Genomic DNA, 21,458 nt, shown 5'->3' with positions numbered 1-21,458 from the left:
AGAAGCTTATTGTTATTACCATACAACCTAGGCTGTTAAGCTTAACCTCACTATCTGTCTGAATATCAAACATCTTAGGCATAACATGGAACAAGTATTTTTCGTCAAGTATTGATATGTTCCAAAATGTCTTAATACTGTTTGCTAGTTAACTTTCAGGAATCATAAGAAAGAAATTCACTTATACAGATCCATTCTTTTAGAGATTCTTAATATGAAGATTATGATGTTAGAAAATACACTTAAGTCAAATACACACTTAAATTTTTTTGAGGTAAAATGGTTTATTCTGTATTTTTATTTTTTAGAATTTATTACTGCTTTTTCAAAGAGAATCTCACTGTGCAATTCAGGCTGACCTTGAGTTCACTTTGTAGCCCAGGTTGTCCTTAAATGATTTTCCTCTCTCAGCTTTATTCTGCATTTTTAGTAAGAAATTTGTGAAAGCGTTGTTATTAGCAATTATTAGAAATATCTCTAGAGAAAGTTACTTGATTGCTAGGGAGATAGCTTGGAGGTCTAAGCACTTGCCTGACAAGCTTAAGAACCTGGGTTGAATCCTCAGTACTGAATGCCATGCCAGCCACCAAAATCGGGCGTGGTGGCATATTCTGTAATCCCAGCACTGGGGAGGCTGAAACAGGAGGATCATCAGAGTCTGAGCTGTACAAGTGAGACCCTGTACCAAATAAATAATTTTTTTTTTCCCCCCTGCGGAACCAGGAATTAAACTCAGGCCCTTGTGCTTGCCAGGGAATTGCTTATTCCACTGAGCCATCTCCCCGGCCCCCCAAATAAATAAATTTTTAAAATGGTTTTTTGAATGAAATTGATTTGTGCAGTTGTATAGTTGAGTAGGAACAATTTTTTAAAGATGAAACTTCAGCACCCTTGAAGAAATAGAATGATGAAAAAATGGGGAGTGGGGAGATAGCTCAGTAGAATAAGCACCTGCCTAGCCAGTGCAGGGTCCTACATTCAATCCCCGGTACCGAAAAAAAGAAAAGAATGATGGATGAGTTAAAAGTAATTTAGTAGGAAAAATGTTGAATTAAACTTCTGAATTTTCTTCTTTCTTTTTTTTTTTTTTTTAAGTTATTTTATTTATTTATTTTTCCTGTGTTTAGGACAGCCTCTCATTATGTAGATCAGGATTCATGGTGATCCTTCTGTGTTTAGCCTCCCAAGTGCTGGGATTACAGCACTTACATGGTGCCTATGCCACCATGCTCAGTCTCACAGTCTCAACACACCCCATGGTCATAGCTGGCACGGCATGCCTGGAGATCGAACCCTGACCCCTGTGCTCTGCCTAACCAGTCACTTTAGTCTGCTGAGCTATCAGGCCAGCCCTTAATTTCCGAATTTTCACATTCTGATCAGAGATCTAACACTGAGTTACATCTTCGGGGAAAAGTAAACCATTGGGTTTCAGGCATACTTTCAAATAAGTTGACTAGGATATCCTTTAAATCTATTGCAATCTGAATATTGTATCATTTTTTACTGCTTAAGTTAAAAATCATGTCTTATGAGAGCAATCAGTTTTATTATTAAAATATATTCTAAATATTTTATTTTTTGTTTTTCAAGACAGGGTTTTGCTATGTAGTTCAGGCTGGCCTTGAATCCACCATGTATCTCAGACTGGGCTGGAATATACTGCAGTTCTCTTTCCTCAGCCTCCCAAGTGCTGGGGCTACAGACATACACCATCATGCTTGGTTTAAATTCACTTTTTTAGGCAGAACTGGGGATTGAACTCAGGCCCTTGCTTGTGCTTGCCAGGCAAGTGCTTATTGTATTGAGCTATCTCCCAGCCGTAACTTCATATTTTGACCATTTGTCCTTAGCTTTAATTTGAATACATGATAGGTGGAACATATAGGATGGACACATACTTGTGTATTTGATCAGGCTGGTCTACCCAGAGAAAATTGCTATCTAAAATAGTTTCACAGGGGCTGGGGAGAGGACTCAGTAAAATAAGTGCTTGGCTAGCAAGCACAAGGGCCTGAGTTCAATCCCTGGTTCTGCCTAAATAAATAAATAAAAAGTAAAATAAAATAGCTTCATAAGGTAGGCTGTTTGATAGCAGAACTGTGAAAATGTAGCGATATGAAGCAAAGAATGAGAATGTGTTTTCAACAATGGACCTAGTGCTCAAATCTTCAGAGAATTGAAAAGTGAGCTTGATGTTAGCCAGACATTTATGAGAAGTTATTTTAAGGAGCATGGTAGGATTAGAAACCGGAGTGTATGCCGGTCAGTAGTGTAGCAAGAACTATAAATAGGTTACTTTTTGAAAGTATATCTGATGAGTGAGTGGCAGGATAAGAGAAGGAGCAGTGTGGTTTGACAAGTAAGTCAGAGTTATAGAAACTATGTAAAGTATTATGAAAATAGAATCAGGAGGGATCTAGAACCATTTTCTTGGTGTTTTCATTGATATATAGAAGTTTTAAGTTTTTGTTTTATTTTGCCCTTTTGAGACAGTTTCTTGCTATGCAGTTCAAGCTGGCCTTGAACTTAGTTTGTAGCCCAGGCTGGTCTTGAATTTATAGTGATCCTACTGCCACAACCTCCCAGGCCCTGAAATTATGGGCATGTGCCACTAAGCCTGTTTTGGTTTTGGTCCTCGGAATCAAACCCAGGGTCTTTGCCTGTGGCCTGCCACCTAGCTACCTCCTCATCCCTAACTGCTCCAGATATAATTGTTACCTAAAATTCTTCATGAAGCTTTTCTTTATTAATTGTATGGAGTGATTACTGTAACTCTGATGTTTCACTCAGTATTCATTTATAAATTCCTTTTAGTTACATATTCAGGACTTTTATCCTTTTTTTAAAAAAATTTTTTTATTTTTTTTGGTGGGACCAGGGATTGAACTCAGGCCCTTGCGCTTGCCAGGGAAGCGCTTGTTCCACTGAGCCATCTCCTCAGCCCTGGCTTTTATCCTTTTAGAAGATTCTTCATTATACTGTGCTTTGTGAAAATAAGTTGTTAAATGCTACTTTTTTTTTTTTTTTTTTTTTTTAATCTGTAGCGGCTGGGTTATAGGGTTTTACTGTGTATTTCAGGCAGGCCTTGAACCTGTGACAGTCTTTCTGCCTCACTCTCCCAAGTGCTGGGATAACAGTTGGGTGCTGCCATGCCCAACTAAATAAATGCTTTTGATAACTCATAGTCCTTTGAAGTTAGCCATGCCAGAGTATTTCCACCTTGAATTTTCTAAGACTTTGAAGTGCTTAATTCTTCCCTCCCACCTGAGAACATGTGCAGACAGCTGAACATGCCCATGCATACACACCTGGAGTCAAATTCACGACCTTGCACTTGTCAGACAGGCACTGCGCAGCTCCGCTGTGTCCCCGGATTTCTCACGTGTTTCTTAAACCTAGCAACCATTACACATTTTACAATGTTTTGATTCAGAGTAGCTTAAAATTAGCTGTACTATCATTCTACTAAGAAATACGTATAGGGGGCCTGCCCCTTAGCTCAGTTCTTTAAGTGGCTGCTTCAACAAAGCAGTCAGGCTCAGGTTGCTGTGGTTCGATCCCCACAACTCAAGCCAGCCAAACCTGCCCTGAAAGCATTCAGAGCAGAAAAAAAAAAAAAAGAAGAAGGAATACATATAGCTTGGACATGTCTCATTTATGAAGAAGACAGTTTTTTTAAGATGTTAATTGGGGGGCTGGTGAGATGGCTCAGTGGTCTAAAGCACCTATTTAGAACAAGCTAAGCAAGACACAGGGACCACGGTTCAATCCCCCAGCACCACATGCCAGCCAGCGCCGCCCCCTGGTGGGCTGAGCTGGCCACACACACACACACACACACACACACACACACACATAAATAAATAAATAAATAAATTTTTTAAAAAAGATGTTAATTGGATAAAGGTAGAAAAATAATTATAAAGGAGAAGTGGTCCACTGTTCCTTCACCCATATTGGACTCGTGTACTTTTGGTGTTCCTAGAAACTACTTGGAAATAATCTCATCTCGATCCAACCTACCTTTCCCCTTTTTCAAAAATGTTAAATGTTTGTGGCAAATCCAATCTGTGTAGCAAGACCTTATAGACCCCGTACTAAATACAAAAATAAATAAAAACAAATATTTATTGAGAGACTGGGTGTGGTGATGCATGTCTGTAATCTGAGCACTGGAAAGGCTGGAAACAGGAGGATCACTGCAAGTCCGAGCTGTGTGGTGAGACCCTGTACCAAATACTGAGCAAAAAAATGTTTATTGAACACTTAGTGTTCAGGCACTATAACAGGAGCTAGAGATAGTGAGTAAAGCAAGTTCCTAATGAGGAAAGTAATAAATGAGAACACTAACTATATTATCACTCTTCAGTATGAAAAGTTGTGAGACTATAAAGCCATTGATATTAGCTCAGTAGAATAAGTACTTGCCTATCAAGCACAAGGGCCTGAGTTCAATCCCCACTTCCGCCAAAAAAAAAAAAAAGTCCAGAAAAGAAAACAGTTTTGTGAAAACAGCTAATTCTAGGCAAGCCGTGTCTTACATGGAATCATGAAGAAAAGGATATATCCTAGAGCTATATATTTATGTCAGTTGCATCAATATAATACTAGTCCCCTCTCATCTTAAGGGGTAAATTCTTGTACCCCCAGGAAATTCTTAAAGCTGTAGTATTAAACTTTAAATACAGGTTGAGTATCCTTCATCCAAATATCCAGAATCTGAAATGGTCCAAAATCTGAAAGACTTGATTGTCACCCTGATGCCACCAGTGGCTACTTCTGTTCCTGACCTTATGTGATAAGTCACAAATCATTTAAAAATATTGCGTACAATTACCTGCAGTGTAAGTGTATAAAGTTACCAATGAAATAAGAACAGTCCATTTAGACTTGGAACCCATCCCCAAAAATATCTCAATGTCTATGTATTCTAAATATCCAGGCCAGCCAGATAGCTCAGCAGACTAAAGCGCCTGCTTAGGCAAAGTACAGGATCGGGGTTCTATCCCAGGCATCACATACCATGCTGGCCCCAGCCCTGGAGCGCACTGAGACAGCGATTGAGACTGGACATGGTGCACACCTGTAATCCCAGCGCTTGAGAGGCTGAAAACATGAAGATCACTACGAGTCCAATCTGTGTAGTGAGACCTTGTAGACCGTGTACTAAATACATTAAAAAAAAAAAAAAAAAAATTAAATATCTGAGAAAGAATCCAAAATCCAGAATATTTCTGGTCCGTAGCATTTTGAATAAGAGATGCTCACCCTGAACACTTTTTTCTTATACAAACATACCAATAAAGAAACTTAATTTGTAAATTAGCACAGTAAGAGATTAACAACAATAAAAGAGATTAATAATAATAAAATGAACTGTAATACATAATAAAAGTTATATGATTGCTCTCAAAATATCTAATTGTACAATACTGTATTTTTGAACCTCAGATGATCACAGTGTACTGAAATCACAGGAAACAAAACTGCAAGTAAAGGAGACTATGATTATCGTTAAAGTTTTAAGGGAAATAGGCTGAGGGGAATAGATGGTAAGGAAAGGCAAAGCAGAAGCTGCTTGAGCGGCCATCCTGTGTGGAAGCCCTGTGTGATAGAAGTAGCCCATTATCAAAGGCATGCCTATTTTATGTTATCTTGGTTCCATCCTCTGGCCTTGATGGTATCCAAAGATGAAGTCAGAAGAAGGGAGAGATTTGGTGATTCCCACCACCCCACCCAATCCTGGGAGAAAGGGCTCCCTAACTCTGCCCTCACCACCAGTCTCATCAGGGAGTCGCCATCTTCCTACCTTTATAATTCCTTCCATTTTACATGAGAGAGAGATCACTAGGTTATCTGCTCTGTTTTTCAGGTTTTGTTCTGTTTTGAGACAAGATCTAACTATGTATACAGTCCAGTTCAGGCTGGCCTTGAACTCATTATTTAGACTAACATGACCTCATTCACAAAGTGATCCTCCTTCCTCATATTACTCATTGCTGGGATTATAGGCATGCAGCACCATCCTGGCTAAGTTTTTCATCAGTTCTATTTATGATTTAATGAGATTAATGAGTGAATAATCCACTTCACTGAATTAGGACAAGATCCATGGAGGCATGAAGGTGACCCCAAATTCAGAAGCGAACTAATACATCAAAGGACAAAAAGAGAAGATACCCAGATATACTCATAATAGTATAGCTTTCTGTGTCATAAAATTCTCTCTCTCTCTCTCTCTCTCTCTCTCTCTCTCTCTCTCTCTCTCTCTCTCTCTCTCTCTCTCTCTCTCTCTCTCAGAAAACTGAGGCAGAAGGATTGCCCTGAGTTCAAAGCCAGTATGAACTCAAGGCTAACCTAAACTATATAGTGTGTTGGGGGGTACTATACCTAGACCCCAAGGAAGATTTTGCTTTATCTTACACAGGCATGTGTGATTTATTTCTCTTATGTATGTTTTTAAATCTTATTTTCTCTTTGCTTAGTGAAAGCAATTTTTAAGTAATTGAAGCCTTTTAATCTTTGATCTTTTTAATCTTCTCTTATAATGGGCCTTATACTAGAAATCTGAATGGTCTGGTAATATTCCTTATGAACATTAGTCTCAGTGGTTTTTACTTTAAACACTGTTTTTTTCTTTGATTGTGTGCATCAACGGATTGGATTTTTATCTGACAAGGCTCAGGTGTTTGTAGTCCCTAACATTTTTCTGATTGTGTGTGTGGTTTTTTTTCCCTCTTTTTGAGACAGGGTTTCATTATGCAGTTCAGGTTGGCCTTGAACTCACTCTTGAGGCCAAGCTGGCCTCAAACTGCAGTGATCCTCCTGCCTTAGCCTCCCTAGTGCTGGGATTACAGACATGCACTACCATGTGTGGCCTATAGTCTTTCAGTCTTAAGAATTCTTTTTTAAATATATTACAGTAAAAGATACTTTGTCATTATTTCTTCTTAAAATACTACAGAATCTTATTTTGAAAAAGAATAAAGTGGCATGTCTATATGTTTTAATTTGAGTAAAATGTTTGAGTTGTTGATCGCTTCAACATATTCATCACTTAAAGAATGTCCCTTCTTGGGGCTGGGGAGATAGCTAAGTAGAATAAGCACTTACCTGGCAAACGCAGGGTCCCGAGTTCAATCCCCTGTACTGCATTAAAAAAAAAAAAAAAAAGAATGCTCCTTCTTACCACTTGATGTTTATATGTGTTTTACACGTTTTTCTATCTGTAAAACTAGTCTTGGTACTCTTGATAGGTTTCTATGATTACTCTGTTTTTTTTTTTTTTTTTTTTTTTGGCGGAACCAGGGATTGAACTCAGATCCTTGCATTTGTCAGTCAGGCGCTTATCCTACTGAGCCATCTCCCTGGCCCCTACTCTGTATTTTAAAAATACAGTTGATGTGCTATACTTTCTGGTTTTTCCCCCCCTTTTTGTGAGATAAGGTCTCACTATGTAGTACCAGGCTTGCTTTGAAGTTATTTATTTTTATTTTCATTTATTTACTTGGTACAGGGTCTCAGTGCGCAGCTCAGACTCCTGGTGATCCTCCTGTTTTCAGCCTTTCCAGCATTGGGATTACAGGGGTTTGCCACCACACCTGGACTCAGTTGCCAGCTCAGTGCACCCCGAGGGTGGGGCCTGCACGGCACGTGGGACTGGGGTTCAAACCCTGGTACCTGCACTAAAGCAGGCGCTTGGTCCACTGGGCTATCTTGCCAGCCCTAAAGTTGCTTATGTAGCCCATCCTGGCCTCAAACTTAGTGATCCTCCTGCCTCAGCTTCCCCACGTGCTGGGACTGTAGTCATGTGCCACCATGCCCAGCTATCATGACTTTTTGAATGTAATATCAAAAGACTAATTCCTGGGGGCTGGTGAGATGGCTCAATGGTCTAAAGCACGTACTTAGAACAAGTTAAGCAAAGCACAGGGACTGCGGTTCAATCCCCCAGCACCACATGCCAGCCAGCCCCACCCCCTGGTGGGCGCACACACACACACACACACACACACACACACACACACACACAAATAAATAAATAAATAGGGGCTGGTGAGATGGCTCAGTGGTCTAAAGCACCTACTTAAAACAAAGCCAAGCAAAGCACAGGGACTGCGGTTCAATCCCCCAGCACCACATGCCAGCCAGCCCCACCCCCGGTGGGCTGAGCTGGCCACACACACACAAAATAAATAAATAAATAAATAAATAAATAAATAATAAATAAATAATTTTTTTTTAAAAAAGACTATTTCCTGGGGCTGGGGATTTAGCTCAGTGGAATAAGTGCTTGCCTGGCAAGTGCAAGGTCCTGAGTTCGATAACAGGTTAAAAAAAAAATGTAATGCTAGAAATCTCTTAAGCATATGTCAAATTTTAGCCAATGTTTTGGAATGAAAATGGTCAATTAATTACGAGAGCCAATAGAGAGTGAAAGCGTAGAATAAACTTCGCAGGAAATGTGAAAGATTGGTTTCAAAAGAAATATCAAATACGGAGAGGTAGAAAGGAGACTTGAATGTAAAACGTGAACGTAGAAGAGGAGACAGTGCCGGGCGTAGGGGGTGGCCCACAGCTGGAATCCCAGCACTCTTGGAGGCCAAGACAGGAGCATCCCAAGTTTCAGCCCAGCCTGGTCAACCTAAGTGACAGAACCGGACCCTGTTTCAAAGTTAAAAAGGGCTGGGATATAGCTCAGTGCTAGGCCCAGGCTTCCCTCCACTGCAGGAGCACTGCAGGGAGCTGGTCCAGTGAGCACCAGAACTTAATCTGCTTATTGTAGAGGAGGCATTTCAAGTAAGGCAGCTTTTCAGTCACCACCACTTAGGGTTTGAAGGTAGCTTCCTACCTAGCTCCTTAGACCAAAGTTACCTACCCATGTCAGTACAGTGCATTTGTGTAGCAGCATGGCAGTGTTTGAATATCCAGAATGAAGTTGAAAGAGTAATTCCATTCTTATCAGTTGTCAATTTTTTAAATAAGTAAAAAGTCACCCTAAATTGTTGAGGATAAAAACTGGCAGGAAATGAACAAAATATACACGCTGAGTTTACAGTAAGAGAAATAGCCTCAAGTGGTCTCCCCCTCCCCAGATACTGAAACTTCTCTCATTATATGGGAAATTCAGAGTCAGGCATGGTGATGGATGCCTAGAAACACAGCACTTACAAGGTTGAGGCAGAACAATCATGGTGAGTTCAAGGCCATTCTGGACTACATAGTGAGACTGTCTGAAACACAAAACAATAACCCCAAAGAAATAAGAAAAATTCAGATCAAAGTTAATGAAGTTGGTTTGCTTTTTGGTCTGTTAAGATTGGCAGATCAAGGAGTTTGACTATTCACTGTAATGGTACATGTGTGAGAAGCTGTGTGCCCTTGCAATTTACACATCACTGCTACCTCTTTTGAGGGAAGCCTGATAGCATCTAACAAATTGATAATGAGTATTTTAATGTTGCTTCTACACTTCGTTCTTAGGTGAAGGCACATTATGACAAAGGTATGTATGCAGCAGATGAGGGAGAATAGTAGTGATAAAAGTCTTGGTGCCTGTTAGTAGTAGATGTTTTAATTAAGTGTTGGTGGCTTTCTTGAGACTCTGAAAAGATGCAAATGGCTGGGTCCCACTTGGAATGACCACTAGAAGTCTGTTACATTTTTTACAAAAACCAAAACAAGGTATAGCAGAGACCACATGACTCTTATATTGTGTGTGTACATTGTAGCTTTCTTGAAAATACTGTAAGACATGAGACTGGGTGGATGAGACAGGATACTGAGATGGAAATGACAGGGACTTATCTTTCCACATAAACTGACATTATAAAAAGAAGGAAAAAGCTTGCCTAAATTCTTAAGAGGTGGAGCCTGTGTTGCCCAGGCCAAAGCACAGTGGGTATTCCGAGGCACTTACCCACCGCTGATGCTAACTGTGGACCTCCCTGGAGCACTGCAGGCCCCACTCCTGGACTCAGGTGATCTTCCTGGCCCAGCCTCCCAAGTGGCTGGGAATGTAGGCACGTGCCACTGTGCCTGTCTTTGTTAAATTGTCTTAGTCTTGAACTGATGCTATTTTTTCAATTAAAGATACGATAGTAAATGTTGTAAAATATTCAACAAGGCCAGCCAATTAGCTCAGCGGATTAAAGTGTCTGCTTAGGCAGACACCGGCCGGGGGTTCGATCCCAGGCCTGATGTGCCAGCCTTGCTCCCTAGGTGCCCTGAGACAGCAGTTGAGACTGGGCATGGTGGTGCGCGCCTATAATCCAAGCTCGTAGGAGGCTGAACACAAACGGATCACTATGAGTTCGATCTACATAGTGAGACCCTGTACTGAAATACAAAAAAAAAAAAAAAAAAAAAAATTCAATCAAAAGTAGTGATCGTTTGAATCTTTTTAAAAAGATGTACTTTAACAAGCTTGAGTTTTTATCCCTATACACAATAACCTTATAGCTTCATTTGCCCATCTCTTAAGTTTAATAATTCAAATCAAGTGATTTTTAAGATTAAAACAAAAATTAGTTATTCTTCACATGCCATATTTTCAGTATTAGCCACATCCCCTGCAGTCCTTTGTTTGCACGTGATTTTTTAAAATGGCAGTTCTTTTGTGTTCTGATTCATATTCTACCCATGTCACTCATTTAAAGAGGGTTTTAGTGTATTTGCAGTTTGGCAACCATCACAGTTAATCTTACACCATTTTTCTGAGACCCACCAAGAAAGTTCAGCCTTTTTTTTTTTTTTTTTTTTTTTTGCGGAACCGGGGATTGAACTCAGGCCCTTGCGCTTGCCAGGGAAGCACTTATTCCACTGAGCTATCTTCCCGGCCCCTAGTTCAGCCATTTTATATTGACTCATCGTTTCTCTTGACACCATTCCTGCCCCCACCCCACCACTGCCCAGGTCTAGCCCATTCATGATTTTTCTTTCTCAAAGAATTTGCCTGATCTGGACTTTTCATTTAAATGGAGTCAAATTAACAGCATGTTAACTTTCACTTAGCACAGAGTTTCAAAGTTGTCAATGATGTGTCAGTGCTTTATTTCTTTTTGTGACTTAATGCTACTCATCCACCTAGTCCACATCTTATCCATACATCAGTTCACAGGCATCTGTTTCAATTTTTGGCTATTATGGATGCTACTAAGAACACTTGTGTGAAGTTTTTTATAGGTGTGAGTTTTTAGTTCATTTGGATATACATACCTAGGAGAGTAGTATTTCTGCATTGTATAGTTACTCTTGTGTGTAATATTTTGAGGCACTGCCTGATTCCCAAAGTTGATATACCAGGTTACATTTCTTTTTCTTTTTTTTTCTTTTTTTTTTCTTTTTTCTTTTTCTTTTTTTGGTAGAACTAGTGATTGAACTCAGACCCTTGGCGCTTGCCAGGCAAGCGTTTATTCTACTGAGCCATCTCCCTGTCCCTTAGGTTACATTTCTGTCAGCAACATATATAATAAGGCCTCCACTTTCTTTCTTTTTTTTTTTTTAAATTAACAAGCAAGGTTTGTAAGGGCCTCCACTTTCTCTACAACCTAACCAATACTAGTTACTATCTTGGGTTTCTTTTTTAATGGCTGTCTTGTGGAGTATGAGATGGTATCTCATTGTGGGTTTGATTTACATTTCTAGGATGGCTAATGTTACTGACATCTATTTTGGTACATGAAAGTATTACATTTCATACAACCTCATTGTCACCTGCCATTCCTTCAGTTTATAAATATTGAGCACAGATAACGTTTCCCATTAGTTCATTCTTCAGTGTTTTTGTCTGTAGATTTCATCCTCTAGAAGCTCATGTTAGGAGTCCATTTGTTTTTTGTCAAATTGGGTAATTCAGCCACTCTTGAGACATGAGACTAAAAAAAGCCTTGAGTTACAGTACATGGTGACTTCTCTGGTAATGTTTTTGTTAAAGTTCATGTCTAACTTCTGTTGCAGTATTTCACTGGCCTTGAATGTGGACATAAGTTTTGTATGCAGTGCTGGAGTGAATATTTAACTACCAAAATAATGGAGGAAGGCATGGGACAGGTAAGAATCTCAGTTTGATTTTCCGTTTTTGTTGAATTTCCTACAGTGTTTAGACCCTTCTGTGAATATAAAGAGATGAAACTTTTCTGGGTGCTGAATTGCATAGACATTTTCTAGATTAAAACTACTAAAAGATAGCAGTGATCTGATATTCCTTTTAAAGATGCAGCCTAGGTAAAGTTTTCTCAGCAGGCAGTGGCATTGACATTTATCAGGCTAAACTTGTTATATTTTGCTTTTACCTTTTATCTTTCCTATTAAAAAACCAGTTACTCGGGGCCGGGGAGATGGCTCAGTAGGATAAGCACTTGACTGGCAAACGCAAGGATCTGAGTTCAATCCCCGGTTCCGCAAAAAAAACAAAAAAAAACAAAACCAGTTACTCAGGCCAGCAATTCCGGCTGCTGCTATCACCATACACATCTAAACACATGTAAAAGCACGTGTGCACACGCACATACACACTTTAACTAGAAAGGGGTGGGGGGATTGAGAACCTATAAACATTAGAATATCTTAGAACCTACCAAGGTACCTGGTAATAAGCATGCTGTATATATTTGCTGAATGAAGACGTATTTTAAATTTCAATCTTTTTCAGACTATTTCGTGTCCTGCTCACGGTTGTGATATCTTAGTGGATGACAACACAGTTATGTAAGTATTTTGATAGATTCTGCATGCCAAATATTGGTTATCTACTTAAACTATGTTAACTTTCACTAAACACCTCAAATGAGGTGCACCTTTTAAAAAGTTTATAGAGACTTTCTAATGTGTATTTTTTGTATCACAAAAACAAGTTTGTAACTTGGTTAAAAGCCCAGTCACTATTCCGTAAATTTGACATGTGATAGCTAGATTTTGGTAACCCTTAGAATGGAAGAATATGTCATGTTATTGTGATAGTTAAGGTTCCTAGGATTGAAAAGAAAGAGAGGGAAAGGGAAAGGGAAGGTGCAGCGATTTGTTAGAGTACCTGTGCAGGCTGACGGGAGGGACAGGAGCAGACAGATAGCAGTGTAGGTCTTTTTCCCTGGTAAAGGAATGAAGGAAGAGACTGGGGACTGTGCAGCTGATAGGAATGTAGGACTCACATTTCTTATAAAAGGATGCAGGAAGTAAGGAAATGCTGGGCTCTGGGCCTTGTGATGTGCGGCTGGGACTGGCCAGGAGGAGCGTGGTGTCTGTTGGAACTCAGCTATGGATCTCACAGGGCTGCCGCTGGATCATCCAACTACTGTCCTCATGAAAATCTCCTTTTTTGAAGGGAAAAACATACGTAAGAGGGGACAAAACAGTTCCAGAGCCTGAAATAAAATCTCAGCATGCTTATTTTCTGGTCAGCCTTGTTTTAGTTACCTTACTGACTTCATTCCAGGATAACAAACGGAAATGGTTTTGATGCAGACACGAATTGTGTAATTAGTTCTAGATAATTGTCTACACAGAGATACATTTGCAGTGGAAGATATTAAAGATCAAAGCAAAAAAAAAAAAAAAAAAAAAAAAGATCAAAGCAGCCATGGATTTTTTGGAGTAAATTTCTTAACCTGATAAAGTTACTTGACCAATTTAGTTTTTTATAGAAGTCTACTTTTCTTAACTTTAATCTGCTTTGATGGGTTTATAGCATATTTATTGTTACTAGCTCTGTATTATTCCTTATTATACTCTGAAAGTATTTAGGCTAGCATAGCCAGTCGTCTACTGTCTTGCAGTACCACCATTCTTTCAGTTGTCTTTATCTTGTTGCCAAATGCTTTCTGATCTCTTGTATTCTTTCATTAAAACAGTTTTGTCTGGGGTGGTTGTACATACCTGTAATCCCAACACTGGAAAGCTGAGGCAGGAAGATTAACTATGAGTTCAAGGATTGGGCTACATAGTGAGCTTATGGCCAACCAAGACTGAATGCAAGACTTTATCTTAAAACAAAAAAAATTCCCCCCCATTTATATAATTATACAATTTATATGTTTTTTGATTTAAAAAATATATACATATTGAATAGGGTGGTGGGCATGACTGTATTCCCAGAACTCAAAAGGCAAACTCAGGGTATTACCACAAGTTCAAGGCCTGCCTGGCTAGCCTGAACTACTCGCAGAAATTAAGAGCACAGTTTTATCATACCTTTTATCAGTGTAGGTTATTAGATTCTTTCATTGATTCCACAGACATGTATTGATAGGTTGCTTTTTAGAACATGTACACAGGGAACAACAAATTAAAATATAATGCCTTCCCCCAAGAGGTTCACAGTAATAAATAAAAGAGTTTAAGTTAAACACACAAATACACACAGAGAAGTTACTGCTCATCAAGAACAATTATTATGTGTGAAGAATGTAAAGAGTGGACTTTGGGAGTAACATAAAAGGAATAAAATATTGGGTTGAAGGAGTGTAAGCTAAAGTTAAAAGAGCCTTCGTATTTTTTAGGGATTACAAACTTTTCTATGCTGTGGGACTAGAGCACAAAGTATGAGGTTAGGAGAGATGACAACAAAGAGAATTTGATGCTTTTTAGTTTGTTTTAAATATTAAAATTACTATGTTCATTATATTTTGTAGGCTAGCCTGAACTGGTGATTTTTTCCTTTTCCAGTTCTCTGAGGAGCAGTTAGCACCATTCTAGCTAACTCCAAATCTGGCTGTCTTGGGGCTGGTGAGATGGCTCAGTGGTCTAAAGCACCTATTTGAACAAGCTTAGCAAAGCAAAGGGACCACGGTTCAATCCCCCAGCACCACATGCCAGCCAGCCGCGCCCTCTGGTGGCCTGAGCTGGCCACACACACACACACACACACACACACACACACACACACACACACACACAAAAAAAAAAAAAAAAAAAAACAAATCTGGCTGTCTTAAAGTTCTCAGGACTGCTTTCACATTAAGAGTATTTTCCTTTTCATATGTATTTTATAAATTTTAGTTTAAAAGGACATTTTTGGGTTATAAACTCTAAATTGTTTTCTGGGTCTGTCTACCTTACATGTCTCATCCCTCTTTGGTAAATTTTTCCTTCTGCGATATACAGCTCTTGATATTTGTGCTCCATTCTAAAATTCTTAATTTTTTTAACCTTATTTCCTAATGGCCAATCCTTTATGTAACAGAAATTTTACTTGAAACATACTCAGTCCATAAGTCTTCCAGTCTTTGTTGATGACTCTAAAGTAAGGCTGGGAATATATTTAAAGCTGGAGCTGGTTCTCAAATGTCCCTTGGCTTTGAATGTTTGCTGGACTCCTATCCTGAGTAGTTTACATACTGTGCTGGACCAGTGGTGGCAAGCCTGTGACACGTGTGCTGCAGCAGACACACAGCTCTCTCAGCACACAGGCCAAGTCATCCCAGCAGCTAGACGTTCAGGTTTAATTGCAGTGTTGACACCTTGTGATAAATAAATGGGGTTAGTGTTGCAGTTCAGGTACTTGGTGTATAAAAGGTTTGTCATCACTACCATAGTTGTTCATTGAAAATACCCAGATTTTTGTCTCCACCTGAGCCCTTGTGAGCTTGGGACCTTCATGTCTCACTGCCTGTCTGGCAACTCCATGTATATATTCCTCAGCCTGATCTCATCCCTGCTTACCACTTCTTCCACAACCCAATGTACTCTTCTTTCTTGTATAAAGCAAGTGATATTAGGTGTTAGAGACTTTTCCAAGTTTACAGACATTGGTGATAGCCCTGATTGATTTTTCTCCTATATCTCCCATGATGTCCCTTGCACCAAATTGAGTTCCACATCCCCACAGCCTAATTCCTGTGAAACCCATCCAATTCTCTCTTCTTACTGCCACTGACATGATCCAGACCATCATGGGTTCTTAGGTGGAAGTCTGCTGCTGAGGACTAAGTGGTTCCCTCGTTGTAGTTTCAGGACGTTCCAGTTCTTCACATGGTGATTTTTATCATGCTCCACTGTCCCAGACAGCTTCATCTGTTGCTTTGTCTTTTCTCACATTTCATGTTAGGGCCATGTAGACCTTGGTTTTCCCCAACATACTGTGCGTTTGGTTTTGTTGGAATTTAATTCTCTACTACCACTTGGCTTTCTCTCACACAACACTTTCTGCATTACCGTTCTGGTTTGTTGTTGTAGTTGTTTAAACCTGTTCGTCCTCATAGGCTTTATCTTGGCCAGAGTTTAGATTTTGGTTTAGTCAGACATCCTGTATGTGCATACCTCCCCATTTCAGTTAATATCATTCATATTTCTTTCTTAAGCTATGAGCAGACTACGATTCTCAGTGCCATATTTATGATGACTAAAATCTTCGCATATTTAACCATTCAGTGTTAAATATGTGGCTCTAAGCTTGGGTTAACTGCACTAAAGTATTTAGATCTCTCAATGCATTTTAAAGAATTTTTGTTTTTATTATTGTTGATGGTGCTGATATTAAACTGTGGGCCATGTGTAGGCTAAGTATGCACTCCACCCTGAGCTATAGCACCTGTCCAGCTCTTCAGTTCTTTGTTGTAGTAATTGAATGGATTCCTTTTCAACCATTAGCAACTGATACTTAATAGGTATGTATCCTTGAATAAATAACTGAAAATATATTTCTTGTCATAAACATAAGGTATCTTTTATTTATGCTGTAAAACCATCATGGCTGTTGGGCTTGGCAGGATTTTTCTATGTGGCCTCTGCTATTACTTCCAAAGGAATGAATGTGATACGATGTATTTTGAGTATCCTCTAACAGATTTGTCCTTGATACTTTCTTGAAAGTAATACAAATTATTTTTTTAAATTATATATCATTTGTCACTAAATGTTTCTGTTCATCATAGTAATTGGTTTTTTCTTTTTTCTTTTCTTTTTTCTTTTTTTTTAGGAATTAATTTCTTTCTTGTATATAGCTCCTCTAGTACTCTTAGGGAACATAAAAGAAGCTTGTACATTGTCAGCAAAGTCTTTTATTTATTTATTTATTTATTTGTGTGTGTGTGTGACTGTGTGTGGCCAGCTCAGCCCATCAGGGGGTGGGGCTGGCTGGCATGTGGTGCTGGGGGATTGAACCGCGGTCCCTGTACTTTGCTAAGCTTGTTCTAAATAGGTGCTTTAGACCACTGAGCCATCTCACCAGCCCCCTAGCAAAGTCTTTAAAGACTTCCAAGTGGTATACTTAGTTCTCATCTTGAGTGACAGAGTTAGTATAAACCTAAAGTTGTTATGATCTGATTCAGTAACCTATGAAATGTTCTTTGAAAAAAATATGATTTATTTTCACATACAGTTTTTTCTCGTTTGTTTGTTTGGGTTTTTTTTTTTGTTTGTTTGTTTGTTTTTGTTTTGGCGAAACCAGGAATTGAACTCAGGTCCTTTCGCCTGCCAGGGAAGCACTCACATACAGTTTTTAGAGAGATGATGGCATAAATTCATTGCTGTTAGTTCCATCTACTTACCTGTGTATTTATTTTGAGACAGGGTTTCACTATGAGTGCAGGGCAGCCTTGAACTCATTATGAAGCCCAGGCTGGCCTGAAGCCTACAGGCATTCTGCCTCAGCCTCCTGAGTACTAGAATCATAGCTATGTGTCATCATGTCTGGCTGACCCTTAGTAATTGAGATTGTGTAGTTTCTGCCATCTTTGGAAAGGAACAAACTGCATTTCAATATGTATGTTAATCACATTACAATGAGAAAACACTAAATAATGACAGGCCCAATTTGCTATACATCAATACTTATTTCTTAATTTAGTCCTAAAATACATTAGCCTAAAGTATGTTTGTTTTATTGCCACCCAATTCTAGGCATTGAATTTTCCTAGTACCCAGAAAAGTCATCCTTGTGTGCCTTTCTAGTCTCATATGCGTCTTGCTTCTGCTTGTCACGGTCATTGAGATGTATACATGTTATTTGTATTTCATTTTTCATTGTTACCATATAGTATGGCAAGTAGAGTTGGAGTTATTTGGCTGATTTGTTTGGTTGGGCTAGCATAAAAAAACCTACATCTGAGTTCAATCCTTGGTTCCCCCCCCAAAAAAAAAACCTACAAAAAGTATTCTGTATGTCTCTTAACTAATGTGCACTGATTTTTTTTTTTAATTTCTTAGGCATAGAATTTATGGAGGATGCTTTGATAACTTTATAAAGTATTGCTTGTCTCATAGTGAAATGCATTGAATATCCAGTTATTTCTCCACAAGGGAACAAAAGACACTGGCCTCAATATTCTAAGTAGATGGACTGGGGAGATAGCTCTGATGCATAAGCCCCTACCTGGCAAGTACAAGAATCCAAGTTCAATCCCTGCCCACACATGCCATGCCATCCCCACACCCCTGGGCGTGGTGGCGTGTGCCTGTAATCCTAGCACTCAGGAGATTGAGACAGGAAGATGGGAGTTGAGACCCCTGAGGATCAGGAAATTGAGACCAGAAGGTCAGTCATTGAAAATTCAAGACCTGCATGGGTGCTACAAAAGTGAGCACAAGGCCAGCCTGAATAGCATACTGAGACCCTGTCTCAAAAACAGACAAAAAAAGAACTATGTAGAGCTGGGTAAGGCCAGCCTGAACTACAAGACTATGTCTTTAAAAAATAAATTAAAAAAAAAAAAGCAGTTCTAAATAGGAAATTTAGCACAAAAGCTATAATATACTACACTGGTTTAGAATGTAGGTTTAAGGAATCAGAGTTCAGGTTCACACTGAACTAATTTTCTACTTTTGATGTGAAATGAAGGGGCCAATCAGATAGCTCAGCGAATTAAAGCACCTGCAAGCACACACGGGGGGTTCGATCCCTGGGCCTGTTGTCCCAGTATACTGGACATGTTTAAACTTCTGATCTTCCTGCCTTAGCCTCCCAGAGTGCTGAGATTACAGGTATGCACCACCATGACTGGTTTATTTAACTTCTTATGAGTTCATATTTTTGTTCCTCATCTAAATTTTTTAAAAACATGAAGTATAGGGCTGGCCAAATACTCAGCAGATTAAAGCCCCTGAAAGCAGGCGTAGGGACCAGGGTTTCAGTCTCTGGGCCTGCCATGCTGGCCTCACCCCCGGGGTGTGCTGAGACTTGAGACTGGTTGTGGTGGCACGCACCTGTAATCCCAGCTCTTGGGAGGCTGTAAACAGGCGGATCACTACGAGTCCGATCTAGTAGTGAGACCCTGCACACCCTGTTGACCCTTTCTTAAAATTAAAAAGTGAAATGAAACAATTTTTCAAGTTTGGATAGTTAATAAAGTTAAATGCATAGGCAGGGAATAGATTCTGGTAACCATTAGTAATTTAAAGTTCAAAACACCACTGAATTATGAATATAAACAGACTGAAGGGAGGCAAGCAGAGTCTCTAGGTGCTCATAGGTCATAATGAAGCCTTTAATTCTGTTTGAGCAGAGGATTACTTTTTTTTTTTTTTTTTTTCAAGATTTATTTATTTATTTATTTATTATTTATTTACTTAGTGTGTGTGTGGCCAGCTCAGCCCACCAGGGGGCAGGGCTGGCTGGCATGTGGTGCTGGGGAATTGAACCAAGGTCCCTGTGTTTTGCTTAGCTTAGCTTGTTCTAAGTAGGTGCCTTAGACCACTGAGCCATCTCACCAGCCCCCAGAGGATTACTTTTGACTGCTGATGTTAAAAACAGAACTAAAGGGGACGGGGAGATGGCTCAGTGGAATAAGTGCTTCCCTGGCAAGCGTAAGGGCCTGAGTTCAATCCCTGGTTCCACAAAAAAACAAAACAGATCTAAAGGTGGGTGGGTTGGGAGACTAGCAGACCAGTTGGTAGATTGAGTTAGGATGTAGCAGAGGATATATTGAGAAATGATTGGATTTTGGATATATTTTCAAGTTAGAATTAGGTTAAATATGGATTTTTTAAAAAGGAATGAGAAGCTGGGCATGCTAGTGCATACCTGTAATCCCAGCAATTGGGAGGCTGAGGCCAGAGGATAACCATGAGTTCAGCAGCCTGTACTCAATAGTGAGATCCTGTCTCCAAGAAAGGTGGTGGTAACGAGTCAGGAATGATGACAGGGTCGTTTTGGCCTTTGATTGTGCTTACATAAATTCAGATGATAGTAAAGGTTATGTTTATTTTCATAAATTTTAGCAAATATTCATAATAAAGATGTAGATCACATTGTCATAACACCAACCCAAATGTCCAGCGGTAGAAAATGGAATGTCCTGTTTGTGAGTTTATTACATGTGCTGCCAAAACAAACATTAGAAAATGGAATGTAATGCATCCATTAAAATGATTTTATGGGCTGGTGAGATGGCTCAGTGGTCTAAAGCACCTACTTACAACATGCTTGGCAAAGCACAAGGGACCTCGGTTCAATCCCCCAGCACCACATGCCTGCCAGCCCCGCCCCCTGGTGGGCTGAGCTGGTCACACACATAAATAAATAAAATAAAATAAATTTAAAAAAAATAAAAATAAAATGATTTTATGCACAGGGACCAGGGTTCGAATTCCAGCACTGCAAAAAATGATGGGGTAGGATTGATGAGGTATTCTAATGAAACTGGAAAATGTCTATAATAATGTTACTGGAAAAACTAAGGTATATTATATGTACTAAGTGTTCTATTTTAAATGATCACACAGGTTCAATTAGGGCCAGTGAGATAGTTCAGGGGAGGGTTTGATCCTCGGCACCACCTGCCATACCTGTCCCCAGGCATGCTGAACCAGCGATGGAGTCCAGGCATGGTGGCACACACCTGTAATCCCAGCACTAGGGAGCCTGGAAACAGGAGGATCACTATGAGTCCAAGCTGCATAGTGAGGTCTTGCGCAAAACAACAACAACAACAAAAAAAAAACTTTTAAAAAATTACTTACTTATTTATTTAACAAGAGCTGCCTTCCAGTACATTTCAGTTATATATTTACATTTTTATTTTAGGGAACGTTCTACAGGATGTTCAGGGTCTCACTACTAGATTGGACTTGTAGTGATCCGCCTGTTTACAGCCTCCCAAGAGCTGGTCTTACAGGTGCGCGTCACCATGCCCAGTCTCAGTTGCCATCTCAGCACTCCCTAGGGGCAGGGCTGGCACGGCAGGTTTGGGTATTGAACCACCGGGCCCCTGCTCCTGCTTGCAGGTGCTTTAAACAAAACAAAACAACTAAATGATCATACATTTCCAAAAGATAGATGCCCATATTCATTTTTTAAATATTTTTTTAAATTTTTTATTGAGAAATATGAATAAGACAATTTCACAGCTGATTAATAGGACAGTTTTGATAATCAATACACTGTATATTGATATCTTCTTAGTGGTTATCCACAGTACAAGAAGCAGACAGAATATTCTGTCCAAACACTGTTAGTACACCTCTTTCTTCTCATTGAATTAAGTGAAAGTAGCTATAAATTTATCCTATTTTGTATATATAAA

The 21,458-nt window shown here is 39.4% G+C and overlaps 1 protein-coding gene across 1 annotated transcript in view; it reads left to right on the top strand.

Annotated features, from left to right (window-relative positions):
• The window catches only part of Arih1 (ariadne RBR E3 ubiquitin protein ligase 1), a 113,200-nt gene that overhangs the window by 69,314 nt on the left and 22,428 nt on the right, over positions 1-21,458 (top strand). Inside the window, exons 4-5 of the mRNA XM_004628753.3 lie at positions 11,962-12,054; positions 12,656-12,711. Coding sequence (XP_004628810.1) covers positions 11,962-12,054; positions 12,656-12,711 — 149 coding nt within the window. The remainder of the gene's footprint in view (positions 1-11,961; positions 12,055-12,655; positions 12,712-21,458) is intronic.

Source organism: Octodon degus, unplaced genomic scaffold, assembly GCF_000260255.1.
Source record: "Octodon degus isolate 3935 unplaced genomic scaffold, OctDeg1.0 scaffold00026, whole genome shotgun sequence".
Lineage (NCBI taxonomy): Eukaryota > Metazoa > Chordata > Mammalia > Rodentia > Octodontidae > Octodon > Octodon degus.
The sequence above is the reverse complement of the archived record's forward strand: the minus strand, read 5'-3'. Positions and strand labels throughout refer to the sequence as shown.